This window comes from Schistocerca cancellata, chromosome 6 (assembly GCF_023864275.1).
Source record: "Schistocerca cancellata isolate TAMUIC-IGC-003103 chromosome 6, iqSchCanc2.1, whole genome shotgun sequence".
Classification (NCBI taxonomy): domain Eukaryota; kingdom Metazoa; phylum Arthropoda; class Insecta; order Orthoptera; family Acrididae; genus Schistocerca; species Schistocerca cancellata.
The window spans coordinates 713,138,829-713,159,238 of NC_064631.1; the positions used below are offsets into that span (position 1 = coordinate 713,138,829).

The 20,410-nt window shown below is 40.3% G+C and overlaps 1 protein-coding gene across 1 annotated transcript in view; it reads left to right on the forward strand.

Moving 5' to 3' along the window:
* Positions 1-20,410, forward strand: part of LOC126190947 (chitin synthase chs-2-like) — a 252,167-nt gene that overhangs the window by 220,931 nt on the left and 10,826 nt on the right. The window contains exon 20 of the mRNA XM_049931591.1: positions 486-653. Coding sequence (XP_049787548.1) covers positions 486-653 — 168 coding nt within the window. The remainder of the gene's footprint in view (positions 1-485; positions 654-20,410) is intronic.

Here is a 20,410-nt window from a genome sequence, read left to right on the forward strand (position 1 = left end):
CAAATTTGGATGACAATGTCATGTTGAAAGACAAAACAAGAGACATTCTAGTTGATGTTGTAAATACTCCATTAATATGTCCAGTTTTTTGGGACCAGAGAGTGACTGTTGCAGTTGTCCTTTCTGTTGCAGAAGATCATACTATGTTATGTTTCTGCTACATCTTTCTCTGAAATTTCAGTAATAGTACTGTATCAATTGCCAAACAAGTTATTAATTTTTTTGCAGTGTAAAATGTAATCATATTAATTTATATTTAAAAAAAGTTAGTATTTCCATGTCTTCAGAAAAAGTTTATGACAAAAATAACACTGTATACATTTAACTGATTTTTGCTGTTACTCCAGTAGTTATCCTTATAGTTGTAGCAACTAAATGACTACTAAGTTAGATGCATGTGCTGATATCATAATTTCAGATGCTATTGAAATGATTTATTTGCTTCTAAGTCACTTGAGTTAACTTACTTGTTATCTGTTTTCAAGGCTAAAGTCACAAAGGAATACCTGGAACTAGAACCAATTGGTCTCGTTTTTGCACTTTTCTTTGGAATTGTGCTAATAATTCAGTTCTTTGCAATGATGTTTCATCGACTTGGAACTCTGTCTCATATTTTGGCATCAACAAATGTAAATTTATTTTCCTGTGGAAAGGTATGTATACTACGTTTAAATAACTCCGTTGGATTATAGAACAGTTGTAAGAAATTGTTTTTATTCTTCAGTCACCAGTAGTAATTTCCAATAAAATAGGCTTTTTCAGTGCTACATATAGAAATTATAACAGTAAATTCAATAAAAATCTTTTTTCACCTTGCTCCAAAGAGCATAAATTATACCAGTAACATGTGTTGCTTCAATTCGCACTAACTGTGGTCACGTACACATGTGTATGTGTATGTGTGTGTGTGTGTGTGTGTGTGTGTGTGTGTGTGTGGGTGGGTGGGTGGGTGGGTGGGTGGTCTATTTTTGACAAAGGGCTTGTTGGCCGAAAGCTTATTTTGTGACAGTCTTTTTGTTGTGCCTATCTATGACTCAGAATTCCACTATATGGTGAGTGGAAACTATCCTTTTCATAATATTTTTACAGTCCATCCTGTATTTTCCATTGTTTAATACCAATAACATATATGGACACATCCAAGAAAGTAGTTTTTATTTACAGAATCTAATAGCTTTTAAATAGACCCACTTCGGCTTGATTATTAACTCCATATTATAGCATAATGTTTGAAAATATGATATTCTGTGGCTAGCCTAATGTTGTTTGGTAATTGTCCCACTGTTATACTACTATCATAAGATTTATTTAATTACAGACACTGAAATTCAATGCTTTGGTGATGTCAATTTTAAAACTCTGTCACTGTACACAATTGCACTTGTGTGGGAATTTAAAACTAGGTTCTTTTCATTGTGAGGTGTCATTGACCTGACGTTTTAAACCTTAATCAACCCATCCCTTTTTCTTCCCCAAAGAAGGAAAGTAGTTCCAAAAGCTAGGACAGTTTCTTATCTATATCTTCTACAACAACAATAAATCTGTAAAACTGTTATGTCTGTTCAGTTAATCTCCAAAACTATTATACAAATTTCAACGTGTTTTCACTGGTAACTTGAGGATAGTTTGGGAGACTGTGTAAGCTGTAGTTTAACAAAATTGGATCATGACAAGAAAAGATATTATGATTTAGTTTTACTAAAACTTTATTGTCTGTCTGCCTGAACACGCTGATCTCCAAAACTACTACATGGATTTTTGTGGGGTTTTCACTGGTAACTTCAGCGTAGTTAGGAGTCCTATATAGGCTACATTTCATCAAAATCGGATCACAGAAGAAAAGATATGTATATACACTCCTCCGGACAATGCGAGAGGGCTGTACAAGCAATGATCACACGCACGGCACAGCGGACACACCAGGAACCGCGGTGTTGGCCGTCGAATGACGCTAGCTGCGCAGCATTTGTGCACCGCCGCCGTCAGTGTCAGCCAGTTTGCCGTGGCATACGGAGCTCCATCGCAGTCTTTAACACTGGTAGCATGCCGCGACAGCGTGGACGTGAACCGTATGTGCAGTTGACGGACTTTGAGCGAGGGCGTATAGTGGGCATGCGGGAGGCCGGGTGGACGTACCGCCGAATTGCTCAACACGTGGGGCGTGAGGTCTCCACAGTACATCGATGTTGTCGCCAGTGGTCGGCGGAAGGTGCACGTGCCCGTCAACATGGGACCGGACCGCAGCGACGCACGGATGCACGCCAAGACCGTAGGATCCTACGCAGTGCCGTAGGGGACCGCACCGCCACTTCCCAGCAAATTAGGGACACTGTTGCTCCTGGGGTATCGGCGAGGACCATTCGCAACCGTCTCCATGAATCTGGGCTACGGTCCCGCACACCGTTAGGCCGTCTTCCGCTCACGCCCCAACATCGTGCAGCCCGCCTCCAGTGGTGTCGCAACAGGCGTGAATGGAGGGACGAATGGAGACGTGTCGTCTTCAGCGATGAGAGTCACTTCTGCCTTGGTGCCAATGATGGTCGTATGCGTGTTTGGCGCCGTGCAGGTGAGCGCCACAATCAGGACTGCATACGACCGAGGCACACAGGGCCAACACCCGGCATCATGGTGTGGGGAGCGATCTCCTACACTGGCCGTACACCACTGGTGATCATCGAGGGGACACTGAATAGTGCACGGTACATCCAAACCGTCATCGAACCCATCGTTCTACCATTCCTAGACCGGCAAGGGAACTTGCTGTTCCAACAGGACAATGCACGTCCGCATGTATCCCGTGCCACCCAACGTGCTCTAGAAGGTGTAAGTCAACTACCCTGGCCAGCAAGATCTCCGGATCTGTCCCCCATTGAGCATGTTTGGGACTGGAAGAAGCGTCGTCTCACGCGGTCTGCACGTCCAGCACGAATGCTAGTCCAACTGAGGCGCCAGGTGGAAATGGCATGGCAAGCCGTTCCACAGGACTACATCCAGCATCTCTACGATCGTCTCCATGGGAGAATAGCAGCCTGCATTGCTGCGAAAGGTGGATATACACTGTACTAGTGCCGACATTGTGCATGCTCTGTTGCCTGTGTCTATGTGCCTGTGGTTCTGTCAGTGTGATCATGTGATGTATCTGACCCCAGGAATGTGTCAATAAAGTTTCCCCTTCCTGGGACAATGAATTCACGGTGTTCTTATTTCAATTTCCAGGAGTATATCTACTGGTACTAAGAATTTCACCAACTGATGATCACTACTTACCAACAATTTTTTCCCATAATTTTAAAATGAAAAATTTCAGTTAGTAGGGATAAGTATATACTTCTGCTGAAGTGATTTAGCTCTTGTACTGTTTGAAACACAATCACTAATTTGTGCTCGTCTTACTGTCAGTGTATTTCAGTACGTAATCACAAATCCGTACAAGCAGCTTTTCTCAGTTTTGAGCTACATTTCAGTTTACCAAATATCTCCAAATCTGAGGCAACTCTAAATGCAAGACGACCCCTCATTATGACACATGGGATTACAGAAAATCATGTATACACATACTAAGTTAATTTTGAAAATTTAAAAATTGGTGCCTTATTACAGGTAAGTGAAGGAGGCAATAAATGTACTGGGAAACAGAAAATAAAATTAGAAAAGACTTCCCTTAGTCAGATACAGATGCCAATATTCCTGTTGGCTGGATATACTTCCCCTTTGTGATATCCAGGAAAATTTCTTTTGTATCACACAACATAGCCTTCTTTAGCAGGCAATGATAAGCATTCGACATTACAGAAAAAAAATCCCTGGAATTGACTATCCCTGGACAGGTTGGTTGGTAATGATTTCCTGACATTTTAGAAATTGTTTTTGTGGAAAATTTTCATCTGCTCTACCCTCGCCTCATAGATAGTCGCCATGCTTAGTTTTCCAGAATTTGGTGGCAAGGCAATCACTGATCCCTCTTTACTGCTGCAATGGGAATGACCAAGGTACAGTGATGGGCTTGGTCCCAGAGGTCAATTATAATCATCTGCTGTTGACTGGCATGAATAGAACCGTCATGATGCTTGGCTTGTGGAGGCATAGTAGTAATTGAAAACTTGCCTTCTCTCTCTGCAGCAGTGTACAATGTGCCCAAAGTGCCAACAAGCCAACTGCAAATTAAATTTAGACAGATCAGCAAGTGCTGATCAAACATAACTTTATGAAGCCAATCTTCTGCCCTTCCAATCAAACTACTGAGATTCCATTGCACTGTGCTTGTGATGTCATGATTAATGGTGTTATAATTAATATTATTAATTTATACTTATGCAGTGGTAGTTAATAAGAGAGATTACAAGTTCAACTCTATTACTGTAAAAGATATATTGGACAGTATTTGGTAAAAATATATTTAAAAAGAAAGATGATGAGACTTACCCAACAAAAGTGCTGGCAGGTCGATAGACACACAAATAAACACAAACATCCACACAAAACTCTAGCTTTCGCAACCAACGGTTGCCTCGTCAGGAAAGAGGGAAGGAGAAGGAAAGACAAAATGATTGGGTTTTAAGGGAGAGGGTAAGGAGTCATTCCAATCCCGGGAGCGGAAAGACTTACCTTAGGGGGAAAAAAGGACAGGTTTACACTCGCACACACACACATATCCATCCACACATACACAGACACAAGCAGACATTTGGTAAATTTGATTCACTTAATATGATGCTCCAAAAATTTGGAAACAGAGTGAAGTAGAGGTCAATTAAGCCACTTCAAGTTCATTATGAATATATTTGATGTCATTAGGCTAGGCATGCTAAGCAGAATCCACATAGCTGTATAATATAGATCCAGTAAGATATACCTTTCTTCACTTTCTACATTCACGTGTAAGGTAAACTTCCATCTAGTTTCATGTGAGTGAATGTCATAGTTGTGTTTGAAGAACTTTCTTCTAAGGATGCTTCCTTTTGTAAAGACTACTAAATCATATGCACATAAACAAGACAGAGGAAGCATTTTTAGATTTTTAAATAATGGTTTATAGGATTCTTTGTATTATCACTCTGATAATCTTTTTCGACATTCTAAATGTTTTGTGCAAAATGTGGAATCCCAGTGCCCCCCACCACCCTCCTTTTCCTCCCAAAATAATCCTGTGCGCCATTAGTGACTGTATATTGCCATGGTCATTTACATGGAGCAGAAGTGGGAAATGTCCCAGAACTCATACTTGAGAGACTCCATGCTTGTTTTTTTGCACTTTAATGTAAAAATTGTTTATTGATTGTTGCCTCAGAATGTGTCCTACCAACCATGGCTGAAGACCACAACAACAACAACAACAATGTAAAAAATAGCAATGAAGATTGTCGACTATTATGTTCACATTTTACAGCTGTTAAAGAGTTAGCGCAGCAGTGTCATAGCGGCACTTGTTTGGCATCTGCAGTTGATTTGTGGTCTTTGTCCTTGTGACTTTCCATGAAAGTTGAGTGTGAGAACTTCCTTATTCAAAGAGACCAATCTTGACCAGCACTATTCTAGTGCTTAACTAGTCTCAAGTTCTTATGGTATATCTCCTTCTGTGTTCAGTATTTGTTAATAAATGTTCGTGGTACATGAGTATTTACAGGGTGTTTCAAAAATGACCGGTATATTTGAAACGGCAATAAAAACTAAACGAGCAGCGATAGAAATACACCGTTTGTTGCAATATGCTTGGGACAACAGTACATTTTCAGGCGGACAAACTTTCGAAATTACAGTAGTTACAATTTTCAACAACAGATGGCGCTGCAAGTGATGTGAAAGATATAGAAGACAACGCAGTCTGTGGGTGCGCCATTCTGTACGTCATCTTTCTGCTGTAAGCGTGTGCTGTTCACAACGTGCAAGTGTGCTGTAGACAACATGGTTTATTCCTTAGAACAGAGGATTTTTCTGGTGTTGGAATTCCACCGCCTAGAACACAGTGTTGTTGCAACAAGACGAAGTTTTCAACGGAGGTTTAATGTAACCAAAGGACCGAAAAGAGATACAATAAAGGATCTGTTTGAAAAATTTCAACGGACTGGGAATGTGACGGATGAACGTGCCGGAAAGGTAGGGCGACCGCGTACGGCAACCACAGAGGGCAACGCGCAGCTAGTGCAGCAGGTGATCCGACAGCGGCCTCGGGTTTCCATTCGCCGTGTTGCAACTGTGGTCCAAATGACGCCAACGTCCACGTATCGTCTTATGCGCCAGAGTTTACACCTCTATCCGTACAAAATTCAAACGTGGCAACCCCTCAGTGCCGCTACCATTGCTGCATGAGAGACATTCGCTAACGATATAGTGCACAGGATTGATGACGGCGATATGCATGTGGGCAGCATTTGGTTTACTGGCGAAGCTTATTTTTACCTGGACGGCTTCATCAATAAACAGAACTGGCACATATGGGGAACCGAAAAGCCCCATGTTGCAGTCCCATCGTCCCTGCATCCTCAAAATGTACTGGTCTGGGCCGCCATTTCTTCCAAAGGAATCATTGGCCATTTTTCAGATCCGAAACGATTACTGCATCACGCTATCTGGACATTCTTCGTGAATTTGTGGCGGTACAAACTGCCTTAGATGACACTGCGAACACCTCGTGGTTTATGCAAGATGGTGCCCGGCCACATCGCACGGCCGACGTCTTTAATTTCCTGAATGAATATTTCGATGATCGTGTGATTGCTTTGGGCTATCCGAAACATACAGGAGGCGGCGTGGATTGGCCTCCCTATTCGCCAGACATGAACCCCTGTGACTTCTTTCTGTGGGGCACTTGAAAGTCCAGTTGTACCGCCAGAATCCAGAAACAATTGAACAGCTGAAGCAGTACATCTCATCTGCATGTGAAGCCATTCCACCAGACATGTTGTCAAAGGTTTCGGGTAATTTCATTCAGAGACTAATCCATATTATTGCTACGCATGGTGGATATGTGGAAAATATCGTACTATAGAGTTTCCCAGACTGCAGCGCCATCTGTTGTTGAAAATTGTAACTACTGTAATTTCGAAAGTTTGTCTGCCTGAAAATGTACTGTTGTCCCAAGCATATTGCAACAAACGGTGTATTTCTATCGCTGCTCGTTTAGTTTTTATTGCCGTTTCAAATATACCAGTCATTTTTGAAGCAGCCTGTATATTTTGTATACTCTTTATTCCCATGAAGTAATGAGTGCTGTTGACAAGGGATCTCAGATCGATTCCACATTCTCAGATTTCCAGAAGGCTTTTGATACCATTCCTCACAAGTGACTATTAATAAAATTGCTTGCATATGGAGTATCGTCTCAGTTGTGTGACTCCATTTGTGATTTCCTCTCAGGGAGGTCCCAGTTCGTAGTGATAGATGGTAAATCATCAAGTAGAACAGAAGTGATATCTGGCATTCCGCATAGTGTCATAGGCCCTCTGCTGTTCCTGATTTACATAAATGATCTAGGTGATAATCTGAGCAACCCCCTTAGATTGTTTGCAGATGACACTGTAATTTACCATCTGGTAAAATCATCAGACAATCAATTCCAATTACAAAATGATGTAGAGAGTATTTCTGTATGGTGCAAAAAGTGGCAACTGGCACGAAACAAAGAAGTGTGTGAGGTCATCCACATGGGTACTAAAAGAAATCCAATAAATTTTGGGTATACAATAAATCGCAGAAATCTAATGGCTGTCAATTTGACTAAATACCTAGGAATTACAATTACGAGCAACTTAAATTGGAAAAACCACATAGATAATATTGTGGGGAAGGCGAAATAAAGACAGTGCTTTGTTGGCAGAACACTTAGAAGATGCGAAAAACCCACTAAAGAGGCAGCCTACATTACACCTGTCCATCCTCTGCTGGAATATTGCTGTGCAGTGTGGGATCCTTACCAGGTAGGATTGATAGAGGACATCGAAAAAGTGCAAAGAAGGGCAGCTCATTTCGTGTTGTCACGCAATAGGGGTGAGAGTGTCACTGATATGATATGCGAGTTGGGGTGGCAGTCACTGAAACAAAGGTGGTTTCCTTTGTGATGAGATCTATTTATGAAATTTCAATCACCACCTTTCTCTTCTGAATGCAAAAATATTTTGTTGACACCCACCTACGTAGGGAGAAATGATCATAATAAAATAAGACAAATCAGAGCCCGTACAAAAAGATTTAGGTGTTCCTTTTTCCCATGCACCATGCGAGAGGGAGTGGTAGAGAAGTAGTATTAATGGTTCGATGAACCCTTTGCCAGGCACTTAAGTGAGAATTGCAGAGTAACCAGGTATATGTAGATGTAGATGTACTGTATGTCTGATTTACTCAAACATGCAAACATAATTTGTTCAGATGGTTATTGGCTTTGCTGTGTAACATTGATGACGCTGATGTAATCAGCTTGCAGAGACCAGAAGAATGAGTAAAAACTCTCAGGAGTGACAAAAGAATTTTCCTCAGGCTATGAACATTCACACCTCAGTGGGCGCAGAAGGCCTGTCAGTATAACGACTTGCCGTAAGGTTTCCATCATTCTTGCCTCACAATCCAGCAGCCTGGTTTGCACAGCTAGATGCAAGTTTCCATTACACAGGAATAACTACTGATAAAACCAAATTTGCTCTAGTGTTCAGCCAGCTTGACCACCATTACATGGCTGTAGACATAATTACAGCTCCTCCTGCACTAGAGTCTTATGACACCCTCAAGACAGAATCAGTTCATCACAAGAAGGCATGTGCATCAAGTTCTAACACAGGGAAGCAGAGGAGACACGAAATTCATAATACCTGAGACACCTTTGCAGTTAAGTTGATGCAGGAACTGTAAATGACATCTCGTTATGTACGCTTCGTAGTAGCTGTCTTCTGGCCCAGTTTTAAACTATAGTTGTATCTCAGGTAGAAATTTCATTAGATACTGTTGCAGATCTGGCTGGCAGAATTCAAGATGCAATAATGTTGCCATCAATCAATGTTGTAGTGGTGCCATGCAACAGTGCTTCGTCATCAGTACTGATGGCTGCAAGTTATGACTGCCTGTCAGGCAGGGTCAGTGCTCTGGCTAGACAGACAAGTGAACTGCTGTCTCATCGCAACTCCGAGAATGACAGATGACGTTATCTTAGAAGTCTGTGTAATTATCTCATGACAAACTCATCTGTGCTCAGTGGTGCAGAGCAATCTCCTATGGTATGCTGGTATCATTGAAAGTTTGGAGATCAGGCACACAAGTGCATCTCACCATGTGCTTACCCAATTAGCAGTGGCAGTCAGATGTAGCCCCATCTGATTACTAAACAGTATCTCAGTATCTTTATGTTAGTGATCAGAAAAATGGAGAAAAACTTCTTTTGGACACTAATTTGGATTTGCACGTTTACCCTCATACTCACCTGACTAATTGCCTTTATTTGAATAATAACCTTATTTGGAATTTTATGTTTGCTGACTGTAGTGGAACTGGTCCTTCGGGAGCAGTGGTGCTGGGTTGAGAGATGTGCACACATTTTCAAAAACATCTCTTTATTTTCCAAAAGCCCACTGAAAGAAAAAAAAATCCCCTCCCAGAGAAAAAATCCAGTCCCACTCACAAATACACACAATACGAGGTGTGATTGGAAAGTTTTAAGAATGGATCTGCTACTGCTTACTGATTTGGTAGGCAGGTACATGGAGGGTGGAGAGTGAGTTATTGCCTTGTCCTCGAATGCTCTCTGACAGGAAACTGCATTTCCTTTATTCAGTTAGTTGTGGCAGCTGGTTGAGTGTGGGTCTGTTAGGGCTTGTTGCTGGATTCTGTCTGCGTGAAAATGAATGTAAAAATGGAGAACGAGTTTGTGTGAAATTTAGTTTTAAAACCAGGAAATGAGCTTCTGAGACTTACAAACTATTGAAAACAGCTTTTGGAGATAATTGTATGAGCCAGTCAAATGTTTTTGTCTGGTTCAACAGATTTAAAAATGGCCGTGAATCATTTTAAGATGAACCACAGTCCAGCTGTCCTTCCACTTCAAAAGTGAATGAAAATGTTGTGAAAGTTTGTGACTTAAAGCGCTCTGATCGTAGACTTACAATTAGGGAGATGGCTGATGAACATAATTTAAGTTTCTATGTAGTTCAGTCAATTTTAACTGAAGAACTGAACGTGTGTCGAGTCTCCACAAAATTCATTTCAAATGTGTTGTCAAGTGACCAGAGACAATACTGACTTGAAGTGTGCCAAGAACTGATTATACTAAAATGACCCAGATTTTTTAAATAGGGTAATTACAGGTGACAAATTGTGGGTATATGGATAAGATCCTGAAACCAAGTTGCAGTTCACCACGACCATAAAAAGCACTGCAAAGGTGGTCGAAGGTGAAGACAATGTTGGTGACTTTTTTCGATTCCACTAGTATAGTGCATCATGAATTTACCCCTGGAGGACAGACAGTTAACCAGGAATACTGCAAATGTACCTTGAGCATTTGTGCGGAAAGGTGTGGAACAGAACGCCTGCATTGTGGAAAGACAGGAGTTGAGTGCTACACCATGACAATGCTCCGGCTCGTCGTACCTTCTCTATTGTTGAATTTTTGACCAAATTCAAAATTTCTGTGCTTCCACAACAGCCATATTCCCCTGATTTGGCCCCTGCAGACTTCTACCTGTTTTCTAAACTGAAATTTTCACTGAAATGGAAGCAATTTGACTTGACTGAAGACATCCAGGCAAATCTGGAGAGCATCCTTAGCACCCTTTAGGAAAAAAAATTTCCAGGAATGTTTCCAAAAGTGGAAACACCATTGGAGTTGGTGTGTCCAGTTACAAGGGGATACTATTTTGAAGGGGATGCATCACAGTAGCATGTAAGTACTGCTGTTGTACAATTACAAGCCCATTGTTAAAACTTTCCAATCACACCTCGTATATCCACCCTTTTTTCTCAAGCAGTAGCAACACTATTAATAAGAACATTTCAAGGCACAAATACAAGTCAGTCTAAAACAGTTATTGGTCAAGCTCCTGCCTCACTTAACATGAAATGTCGCTGAAGGTGTCCACCCAAAATTGTTACAAAGAGCTCAGTCATTTAACAACAAGAACGTTAGCAGATATAATTCAAGCACAATGCTGGTCAAGCTCCAGCTTCAGTTAACACCAGACGACTACTGAAGGAGCCCACCTGAATTTCTTATGAAAATTTTTGATTATTTAATATTAGCAGATTTAATTCAAAACACAATGCTGGTCAAGCTCCTACTTCAATTAACTTCAAACCGGCAATGGAGCTGCCCACCCAAAACTTCTTACACAAAATTTAATTTACTTAAAAAGCAGGAACATTAGAAGGTTAAATTCAGAACAATGCTTGGCAAGCTTCTGCTTCAATTAACATCAAACTGGTATTGAAGGTGCCTCCCCAAATTTATGACGTAAAATTTCAGTTATTTGAAAACTGAACATTAGCAGATTTAATTCAAAGCACAATGGTGGTCAACCCCCAGCTTCAGTCAACCTCAAACTGGCACTAAAGGTCCTGCCCAAAATTGTTGACATAAAAATTAAGTTACCAAGGCAAGTACCAACTTTTTGAAACACAACTACTGATCAAACTCTGGCTTCAGTCACAACCAATTAATTCAAGGCACCAGTTGCATCCGGTATTGGTAGCATAACTTGAGTGAGAATGAAACAGACCAAATTTTTAATCCCATTACAAATATTGTTCCAGGTTCAGATCCAATTACTGTAACTGTCAAGGAATGAGGTGATGGCACTGGCTGCCACACTTAAACAAAATATAGGTAATCTTGAGATACAACTACTCGCAGCTCACACTGGCCCACTTGCTCAAGTGATCACCGCACATGGGTTTTACTTTGACAGTCACTGCCCGTCTCCCAGCAGGCCACAAGTCTTCATCAGCCAGTCATAGCCAACCTCACAGGCACTCTTAGTGCTTCTTCTTAAAATGGTGCTGACACAAGAGACAAATTCAGGCAGCTCCCAGCACCGCTGATGACATGAACATCATTGCTGCTCTGACAGGCTGTCTCTGTTTGGCCCACATCTCTGAGATGATGTTTTCAAATCACTGGCCACACACTAAGAAGGCTGCTCCAATTGATGCTGCTGCAGGTCGCACCATCAGCAGTTATGGCAGTCCAGGCCTTAGTTACAGTTGTGCACTTTCCAGATGCAGTGAATAGTTGCAGGAATTTCAGCTTGTCGCACACTTGGTGATGGGTTGTACCGTCGTGCTGATATCGTGGGGCTGATTATTGGAGCCAACTTCCTGGTATATTACTGCCTTCTGCCTATTGTGGTAGATATGAGGCTTGTCAGTAGCACTACTGGACTTTAACTGTTGAATTCTCGGGTGGAGCAGCAATACACAGCATCAAGCTCATGCAGGCAGCAGGAAGAAAATATGCTGGGTCACTTGACCAGTTTACAGCCATAATATGACCACCAGGCACCCTGAGGTGGGTATGTCACAGTACTATGCATTACTTCAAAATCACTTATGGCCCACCAGTTTTGTGCCATCCCAAGCTTATCTCACTATTGCAAGGGCAAAATTTGACTTGATGCTCAGGGAATGGATTATTCACACTTCTAGCAGACCATAGTCATTACTTCTCCATCTGGTACTCAAGAAGAGTGGTGCTTGGTGCCTGTGTGGTGATTATTGTATGCTTGATCTAAGGACAATTCAGGACAGATAGCCAGTACACTTCTTAAGAGACTACAACTATGTTCTCCATCATGCCTCTGTCTTTAGTATACTAAACTGCACAAAGGCCTTTACATGAAGTTGCATCGTGGATGAAGACATTCCAAAAATAGTGACAATCACTCCATTTGGCTTGTCTGAGAGTCTCTATATGATACTGGTTTGCACAACACTGCTCGGTCTTGGCAAAGGTTCATTGACTACATGCTGCAAGAATTGTCATTCTGTTTTGCTTACCTACAAGACCTCATCTTTTCAGTCACTGCAGAACAGCACCAGCAAAACTTGGCGGAAGTTTTCAAGTGCTTAGAACATCATAGTGTAATATTAAACACTACAAAGTGTGTCTTGAGTAAACCAGAGGTTATCTTCATAGGTTGTCTAATTTATCAGCAGGGTCATAGTTGCAGCATGGGGAAATAGAAGCCATCTCATGAAGGTCTCACAACCAGAATCCATCAAAGAACCATGCTGTTGCTTGTGAATGCTGAGTTTTTACTGGCATCATCTACCCTGCACAGCCAAATTGCGAGAACTGCTGCTGCAGCCCTAACTGGCCCCAAGACAAAGGGAAATGCACCAATCCACTGGACCAATGTGATGAGCTCTGCTTTTGTGGCCTTGAACTGAAGCACAGCAAATGCTAGACTCCTAACACATCCTGCATTGGATGCACATCTGGTGTTGGTTGTTGATGGTATCCAGACATCTGTGCAGTGTTGCAGCAGCAAGTCAATTGTGCAAGACAAAAACAACTGTTCACCATGAGAGTACAAACTTCTGGAATTTGTTGTCCAATTTAGCACTGACATTCCTCACATTTCAAATATTAACAAAGTTGGTGACAACAAATGTTACTGATTTAATCCAACTTGCAAAAACACAAGAACGTGATCAGGAACTCCAAAAACTACTGAATGATGCATCCTTCACCCATCAGTTACAACTTGTTGATTTTTATGATTGAGATCTGAAGTTTTATTGTGACATTTCCAGTGGAGGATCGCATCCTCTTCTGCCAGCTGAGTCCTGCTTATGAGCTTTTGATAACCTCCTTAACCTATGCCACCCTGGCATTAGTCCAACAACTTGCCTGGCTCCAAGAGGTTTTGTCTGGCCTGATATGATGATTGTCACATGTGGGCTTGTGTTTGCCTTGAGTATCAGTGCAATAAGATATCCCATCATATGCGTGCACCAGTTGCAGATTTTCCATCCAGACATGACCACATGCTTCATACATGTGCACATAGACATAGTAGGTCCACTCTCACTGCCCAGTGGTCAATGATATCTGTTGACTGCAACTGATTCATTTCATCCATTGTATAGAAGCTATACTGGTCAGTAATATGTTGGCAGCAATGCTAGCTTTTGCCTTTGTGTCAAATAGGGTTTCACGCTGCATGCCATTATGAACTGTGGCTGACAATTTGAGTCAGAGCTATTTAGTCAACTCAGTAAGTTATGTGGCACTCTCCATTGCAGGACAATCAGTTACCATCCTGCAAGAAATGGCATGATTCAACATTGGCATTGTTCTTTAAAGCCTGCATTGATGTGTCACAACACAAGTTGGACCACTGCCTTATCTGTGATCTTACTTCATCATTGAATCACTTAAAACATGACTTGAATTCATCATCAGTGAAACTACATACCACAAAGCCCATCAACTGCGTGGCAAATTCATTGATCCTAGTTCTATACAGCTACATGATCATGACCCGTCAGACTTCATTTGTCACCTGAGGGAACATGTCACATGCTTATAACCTCCTCAAGCATCTACACATTAACAACATGTAGCTATGTGCACCTACTGCTCACACATCATGTTACATATGGCCAGTGTCAAACCTTCACTAAAACTTACATACACAGGTCACCAAAAAAGACTTGCTATCTTAATGAAGAACACACCCTTGATGTTGGGTACTCTTTCCTGCAAGATTTTTAGATGATGCTCTGCTACTCCCTAGGGGGCTGATGTAACAGTCAAGATCATCTACTAATGTGCTCACATTTCACAGCTGTCAAAGAGTTTGCACACCAGCTGCCAAAGGTGTCCTTGTTCACCATCAGCTCTTGTTCTGTTCTCTTTGTTTTTAGCAACTTTTTATGAAAGTGCCAGTATGAGAACTTCCATGCAAATAGAGACAGATATCAACCAGCACTACTCTAGAGCTTAACTAGTCTCAGGTTCTTGCGGAATATCTTCTGTTTTCTGCATTCATTAGTAAATGTTTAATGTACATGGTACACAAGTGTTTATATTTTGTGCACTGTTTTGGCTATTTGCTCAAACAAACAAACATAATTGATTTGGATGGTTACTGCTTTGGCTTCACCAAACACCATCATCAGTAATATCAAGATTTTACTGATATACTAGATATGTGATATACTAGATATGCTATACTGATATACTAGATATGTGTTTGCTTTAACCATCCACTCGATTTAAAAAGTTAAAAATTTCTGACTAGATTGACTTTCCAGCTCTGATTCCTTGCTGTGGATCTGCAGACAATTGCGAGTTCCCGAATCTTGCATCAGAATGCAAATGCAAATGTTTTATTCCACTGTTGAGCATGTTTACATGCAATTGGTGTGATCAGTGTTAACATAATAATAATAGCAATAATAATAATAATAATAATAATATGAACTTCAACATGACAAATGTTATTAACTACAATATAATAATCCAAGATGGATACAACACGTATTTGTGCAAATGTCAGTAACAACAAGAAGTTTCCTAATAAATCAATTACAAGATAAATGAACTACATAGTTCAGTGAATGACAAATAAATAATCAAACAGATAATCAACAATAAATACATGAAACAAAAATAAAATAGTTGCACAGTGTGGCATATGTGTAGTTTGCAGTTACTTTATAGTTCATTCTCATAAGGAAAGTGGGTCATTTGTCACATATTCAAGGAACTATTGAGCAGAGTAAATTACTTTACTTTTGATCCATCTCGAAAGACTAGTTTTAAATTTATTCACTGGCACTGTGTAGGTTGTTGTTGTTGTGGTCTTCAGTCCTGAGACTGGTTTGATGCAGCTCTCCATGCTACTCTATCCTGTGCAAGCTTCTTCATCTCCCAGTATCTACTGCAACCTACATCCTTCTGAATCTGCTTAGTGTATTCATCTCTTGGTCTCCCTCTACGATTTTTACCCTCCACACTGCCCTCCAATGCTAAATTTGTGATCCCTTGATGCCTCAAAACATGTCCTACCAACCGATCCCTTCTTCTAGTCAAGTTGTGCCACAAACTTCTCTTCTCCCCAATCCTATTCAGTACCTCCTCATTAGTTACGTGATCTACCCACCTTATCTTCAGCATTCTTCTGTAGCACCACATTTCGAAAGCTTCTATTCTCTTCTTGTCCAAACTAGTTATCGTCCATGTTTCACTTCCATACATGGCTACACTCCATACAAATACTTTCAGAAACGACTTCCTGACACTTAAATCTATACTCGATGTTAACAAATTCCTCTTCTTGAGAAACGCTTTCCTTGCCATTGCCAGTCTACATTTTATATCCTCTCTACTTCGACCATCATCGGTTATTTTACTCCCTAAATAGCAAAACTCCTTTACTACTTTAAGTGTCTCATTTCCTAATCTAATTCCCTCAGCATCACCCGACTTAATTTGACTACATTCCATTATCCTCGTTTTGCTTTTGTTGATGTTCATCTTATATCCTCCCTTCAAGACACTGTCCATTCCGTTCAACTGCTCTTCCAAGTCCTTTGCTGTCTCTGACAGAATTACAATGTCATCGGCGAACCTCAAAGTTTTTACTTCTTCTCCATGAATTTTAATACCTACTCCGAATTTTTCTTTTGTTTCCTTTACTGCTTGCTCAATATACAGATTGAATAACATCGGGGAGAGGCTACAACCCTGTCTTACTCCTTTCCCAACCACTGCTTCCCTTTCATGCCCCTCGACTCTTATAACTGCCATCTGGTTTCTGTACAAACTGTAAATAGCCTTTCGCTCCCTGTATTTTACCCCTGCCACCTTCAGAATTTGAAAGAGAGTATTCCAGTTAACATTGTCAAAAGCTTTCTCTAAGTCTACAAATGCTAGAAACGTAGGTTTGCCTTTTCTTATTCTTTCTTCTAAGATAAGTCGTAAGGTCAGTATTGCCTCACGTGTTCCAACATTTCTACGGAATCCAAACTGATCTTCCCCAAGGTCGGCTTCTACCAGTTTCTCCATTCGTCTGTAAAGAATTCGCGTTAGTATTTTGCAGCTGTGACTTATTAAACTGATTGTTCGGTAATTTTCACATCTGTCAACACCTGCTTTCTTTGGGATTGGAATTATTATATTCTTCTTGAAGTCTGAGGGTATTTCGCCTGTCTCATACATCGTGCTCACCAGATGGTAGAGTTTTGTCATGACTGGCTCTCCCGAGGCCATCAGTAGTTCAAATGGAATGTTGTCTACTCCCGGGGCCTTGTTTCGACTCAGGTCTTTCAGTGCTCTGTCAAACTCTTCACGCAGTATCTTATCTCCCATTTCGTCTTCATGTACATCCTCTTCCATTTCCATAATATTGTCCTCCAGTACATCGCCCTTGTATAAACCCTCTATATACTCCTTCCACCTTTCTGCCTTCCCTTCTTTGCTTAGAACTGGGTTGCCATCTGAGCTCTTGATAATCATACAAGTGGTTCTCTTCTCTCCAAAGGTCTCTTTAATTTTCCTGTAGGCAGTATCTATCTTACCCCTAGTGAGATAAGCCTCTACATCCTTACATTTGTCCTCTAGCCATCCCTGCTTAGCCATTTTGCACTTCCTGTCGAAGTAGAAGAAGAATGGGTAGCTCTGAGGGATGAAGTAGTGAAGGCAGCAGAGGATCAAGTAGGTAAAAAGACGAGGGCTAATAGAAATCCTTGGGTAACAGAAGAAATATTGAATTTAATTGATGAAAGGAGAAAATACAAAAATGCAGTAAATGAAGCAGGCAAAAAGGAATACAGACGTCTCAAAAATGATATCGACAGGAAGTGCACTGTGTAGGCATTTTCACATAATGTGTTGAAGTAGACAGAACCATGATATTTGTAGCTGTTATGTGTCTTTGCAAGCCTACCATATGGCATATTAATTGCATGTCCACTTCTTACATTATGGTCATGCACTGCTCTCCTTAAGTCAAATTTACTCAGATTCTCTTTAACGAAGACTAGGCAATTGTAAATATACAGGCCAGGAACTGTCATTATATTTAGTTTCTTAAAATAATCTCAACATGATTCATATGGGCTAAGTTCTGCTGTGCACCTTATGGCTTTCTTTTACCATTTAAACACTAATTTTGAGCCTACGGAATTTCCCCATAGTAGTATTCCATAACTCAGGTGCAAATGGAAGAAGCAAAATATGCATATAACAGAAGCTCTTTACTGACACTGCTCCTCAGCTTGTACAGCAGACATATGGCTCGTGCCAATTTGCCACATATCTTCCCTGTGTGGGTATCCCAGCTGAGCTGTTGATCTATATGAAATCCTAATAATTTTACTGTTTTGTTATCATGACTGGGAGCATTCAGATTGAATACAGTAGCTTCAGTTTTACTATCATTCTTCTGCAGCACATTTGCCTCAAACCAAGTAGTGCACCTCTCCAGTGCCACTGCCATGCTGTGTTGCACACTTTCAATATTGGTATCACATGTGATGAGTGTTGTGTCATCAGCATATAGCACTGCATTACATGATACAACTGCAGGTAAATCATTTATATAAATAATGAAAAGGAAAGGTCCAAGCACAGATCCAGGGAGACATTTTGACATTTGATTATTTACCTTAAATAACTGTTTTCTGTTGTCCATGTATGACTGCATTAGGCATAGAACATTCTCTCTCACTCCGTAGTGGTAGTTTCTTTATCAGAATATTGTGGGAGACTATATCAAAAGCTTTCCTGAGGTCCAACAGTGTTGTTCAGATAATATCTTTATTTTCAAAACAATTGTATATTTTTGCTACCATACTCTCAACTGCTTTGACTGTAGAAAGGCTGGATCTGAAACCATCCTGTGAGGAGGTGAGAATATCATTATGTTCAAAATATTGACTCATCTGTTTATGCATGCAGTATTCTATTATTTTTGATATTATGGGTATAAGTGATATTGGTCAATAGTTATCTGGTGTTGCTATATCTCCTTTCTTATGTACTGGTCTAACTGCAGATATTTTTAAACATTCTGGATAATTACCTTCATTTAAAATTTTGTTGATTAATTTAGTCAGTGGTGTTACAATTTGATTTCTGATATATTTAATAACATAATTTGAGAGACCACAGTAATCCTCTGCGCTATAATTACTGAGCTTAGCTACTGATTCATTGAGCATTTTCTCAGTTACACAAGTCCAGTGAAAGCTCTCTGTCTGTTTACTGTTCATTTCTGGCAGCAGTGCCTCTGCCTTACTCACATTCTCCATTATGTTGTTATCTGATTGAGGACTGATGAAATGTGCATTTAGAATATCAGGTGGAATTGGCGTGTGGTATACTTTATCATCACAGTTAGTTTGTTTTAACAATTTCCTATGCAGCTTTGCGTTTACTTACTGAGTTCAGTATACATGCATCATTTGCATTGCACTTAGCTGCCTTGATTTCACCTGTAAATCTTTTTCACTTTCATGTACATTTCCTTGTCAGCATTATTGTGCTTGGACCTATCATTATAGAGTAGCGTTATGATAATTCTTCTACTTAGATGTGTTCCAGCTTTTTAGATTTTGTGGTTTGGTGTAGCAATTTTGCTTTTCTATTTTTTTGCTGTGTTTAGGACAACATGCTTCAAAATTTTCAGTTAACAGTTCTAGAAATTTGTTGGTAGATTCACTTGCACCTGCAGTGGGTATTATTTTATCCCATTTTATTGAAGTCAATTTACTTATCAACTTGTTTAGCTTTGATTCGTTAATTGGTCTTATAATTTTTCTACTGTCTGTGGAAGTTTCAGTTGCTTTACTGTTAAGAATTTGTCTGGCCATAGTCCCTCATAATCTGAAATGCCTAGCTTGATTGCGTTGAATTCTGTTTTGTTTAGATGAAAATTACAAATTATGTTATCTATACATGCTTCCTGTCTTGTGGGTTTGTCATTTATGCAACTGAAGTTAAGGGATCTTAATGTATTTAGCAAGTGATCAACCTTTCTATTCTTAAACCTAATGTCTGTATTGATATCACCAAATATTAGTATTCTGTAATTTTTGTATTTGAGTAGCAAGAGAATCAGTTTCTTCAGAAGCTCCACAAACAGGTCTTCATTGTGTTTTGGGGGGTGGTATACTGAAGTTATTATAATTTCCTGGTTTGGCAACATTATGGCTGCAGCTTCAAACTTTGATTTTATGCACAGTCCACTTACATCCATAACTTCATAGATTAGGGTCACACTATTTTTAACATTACAGATACACTACCACGTTTAATACTTGTTCTACAATAGCTGGTTGCCAATTCATACCTATTTGGTACACTTAATTTTAGTTCGTCATTGCTAAGCCAGTGTTCATTTATTGAAATCACAGTGCAGTTGAAGTTTTCCAGCCAGTACTGAAGTTCATTAAGTTTGTTCTTAAGAAACTGCACATTAATATG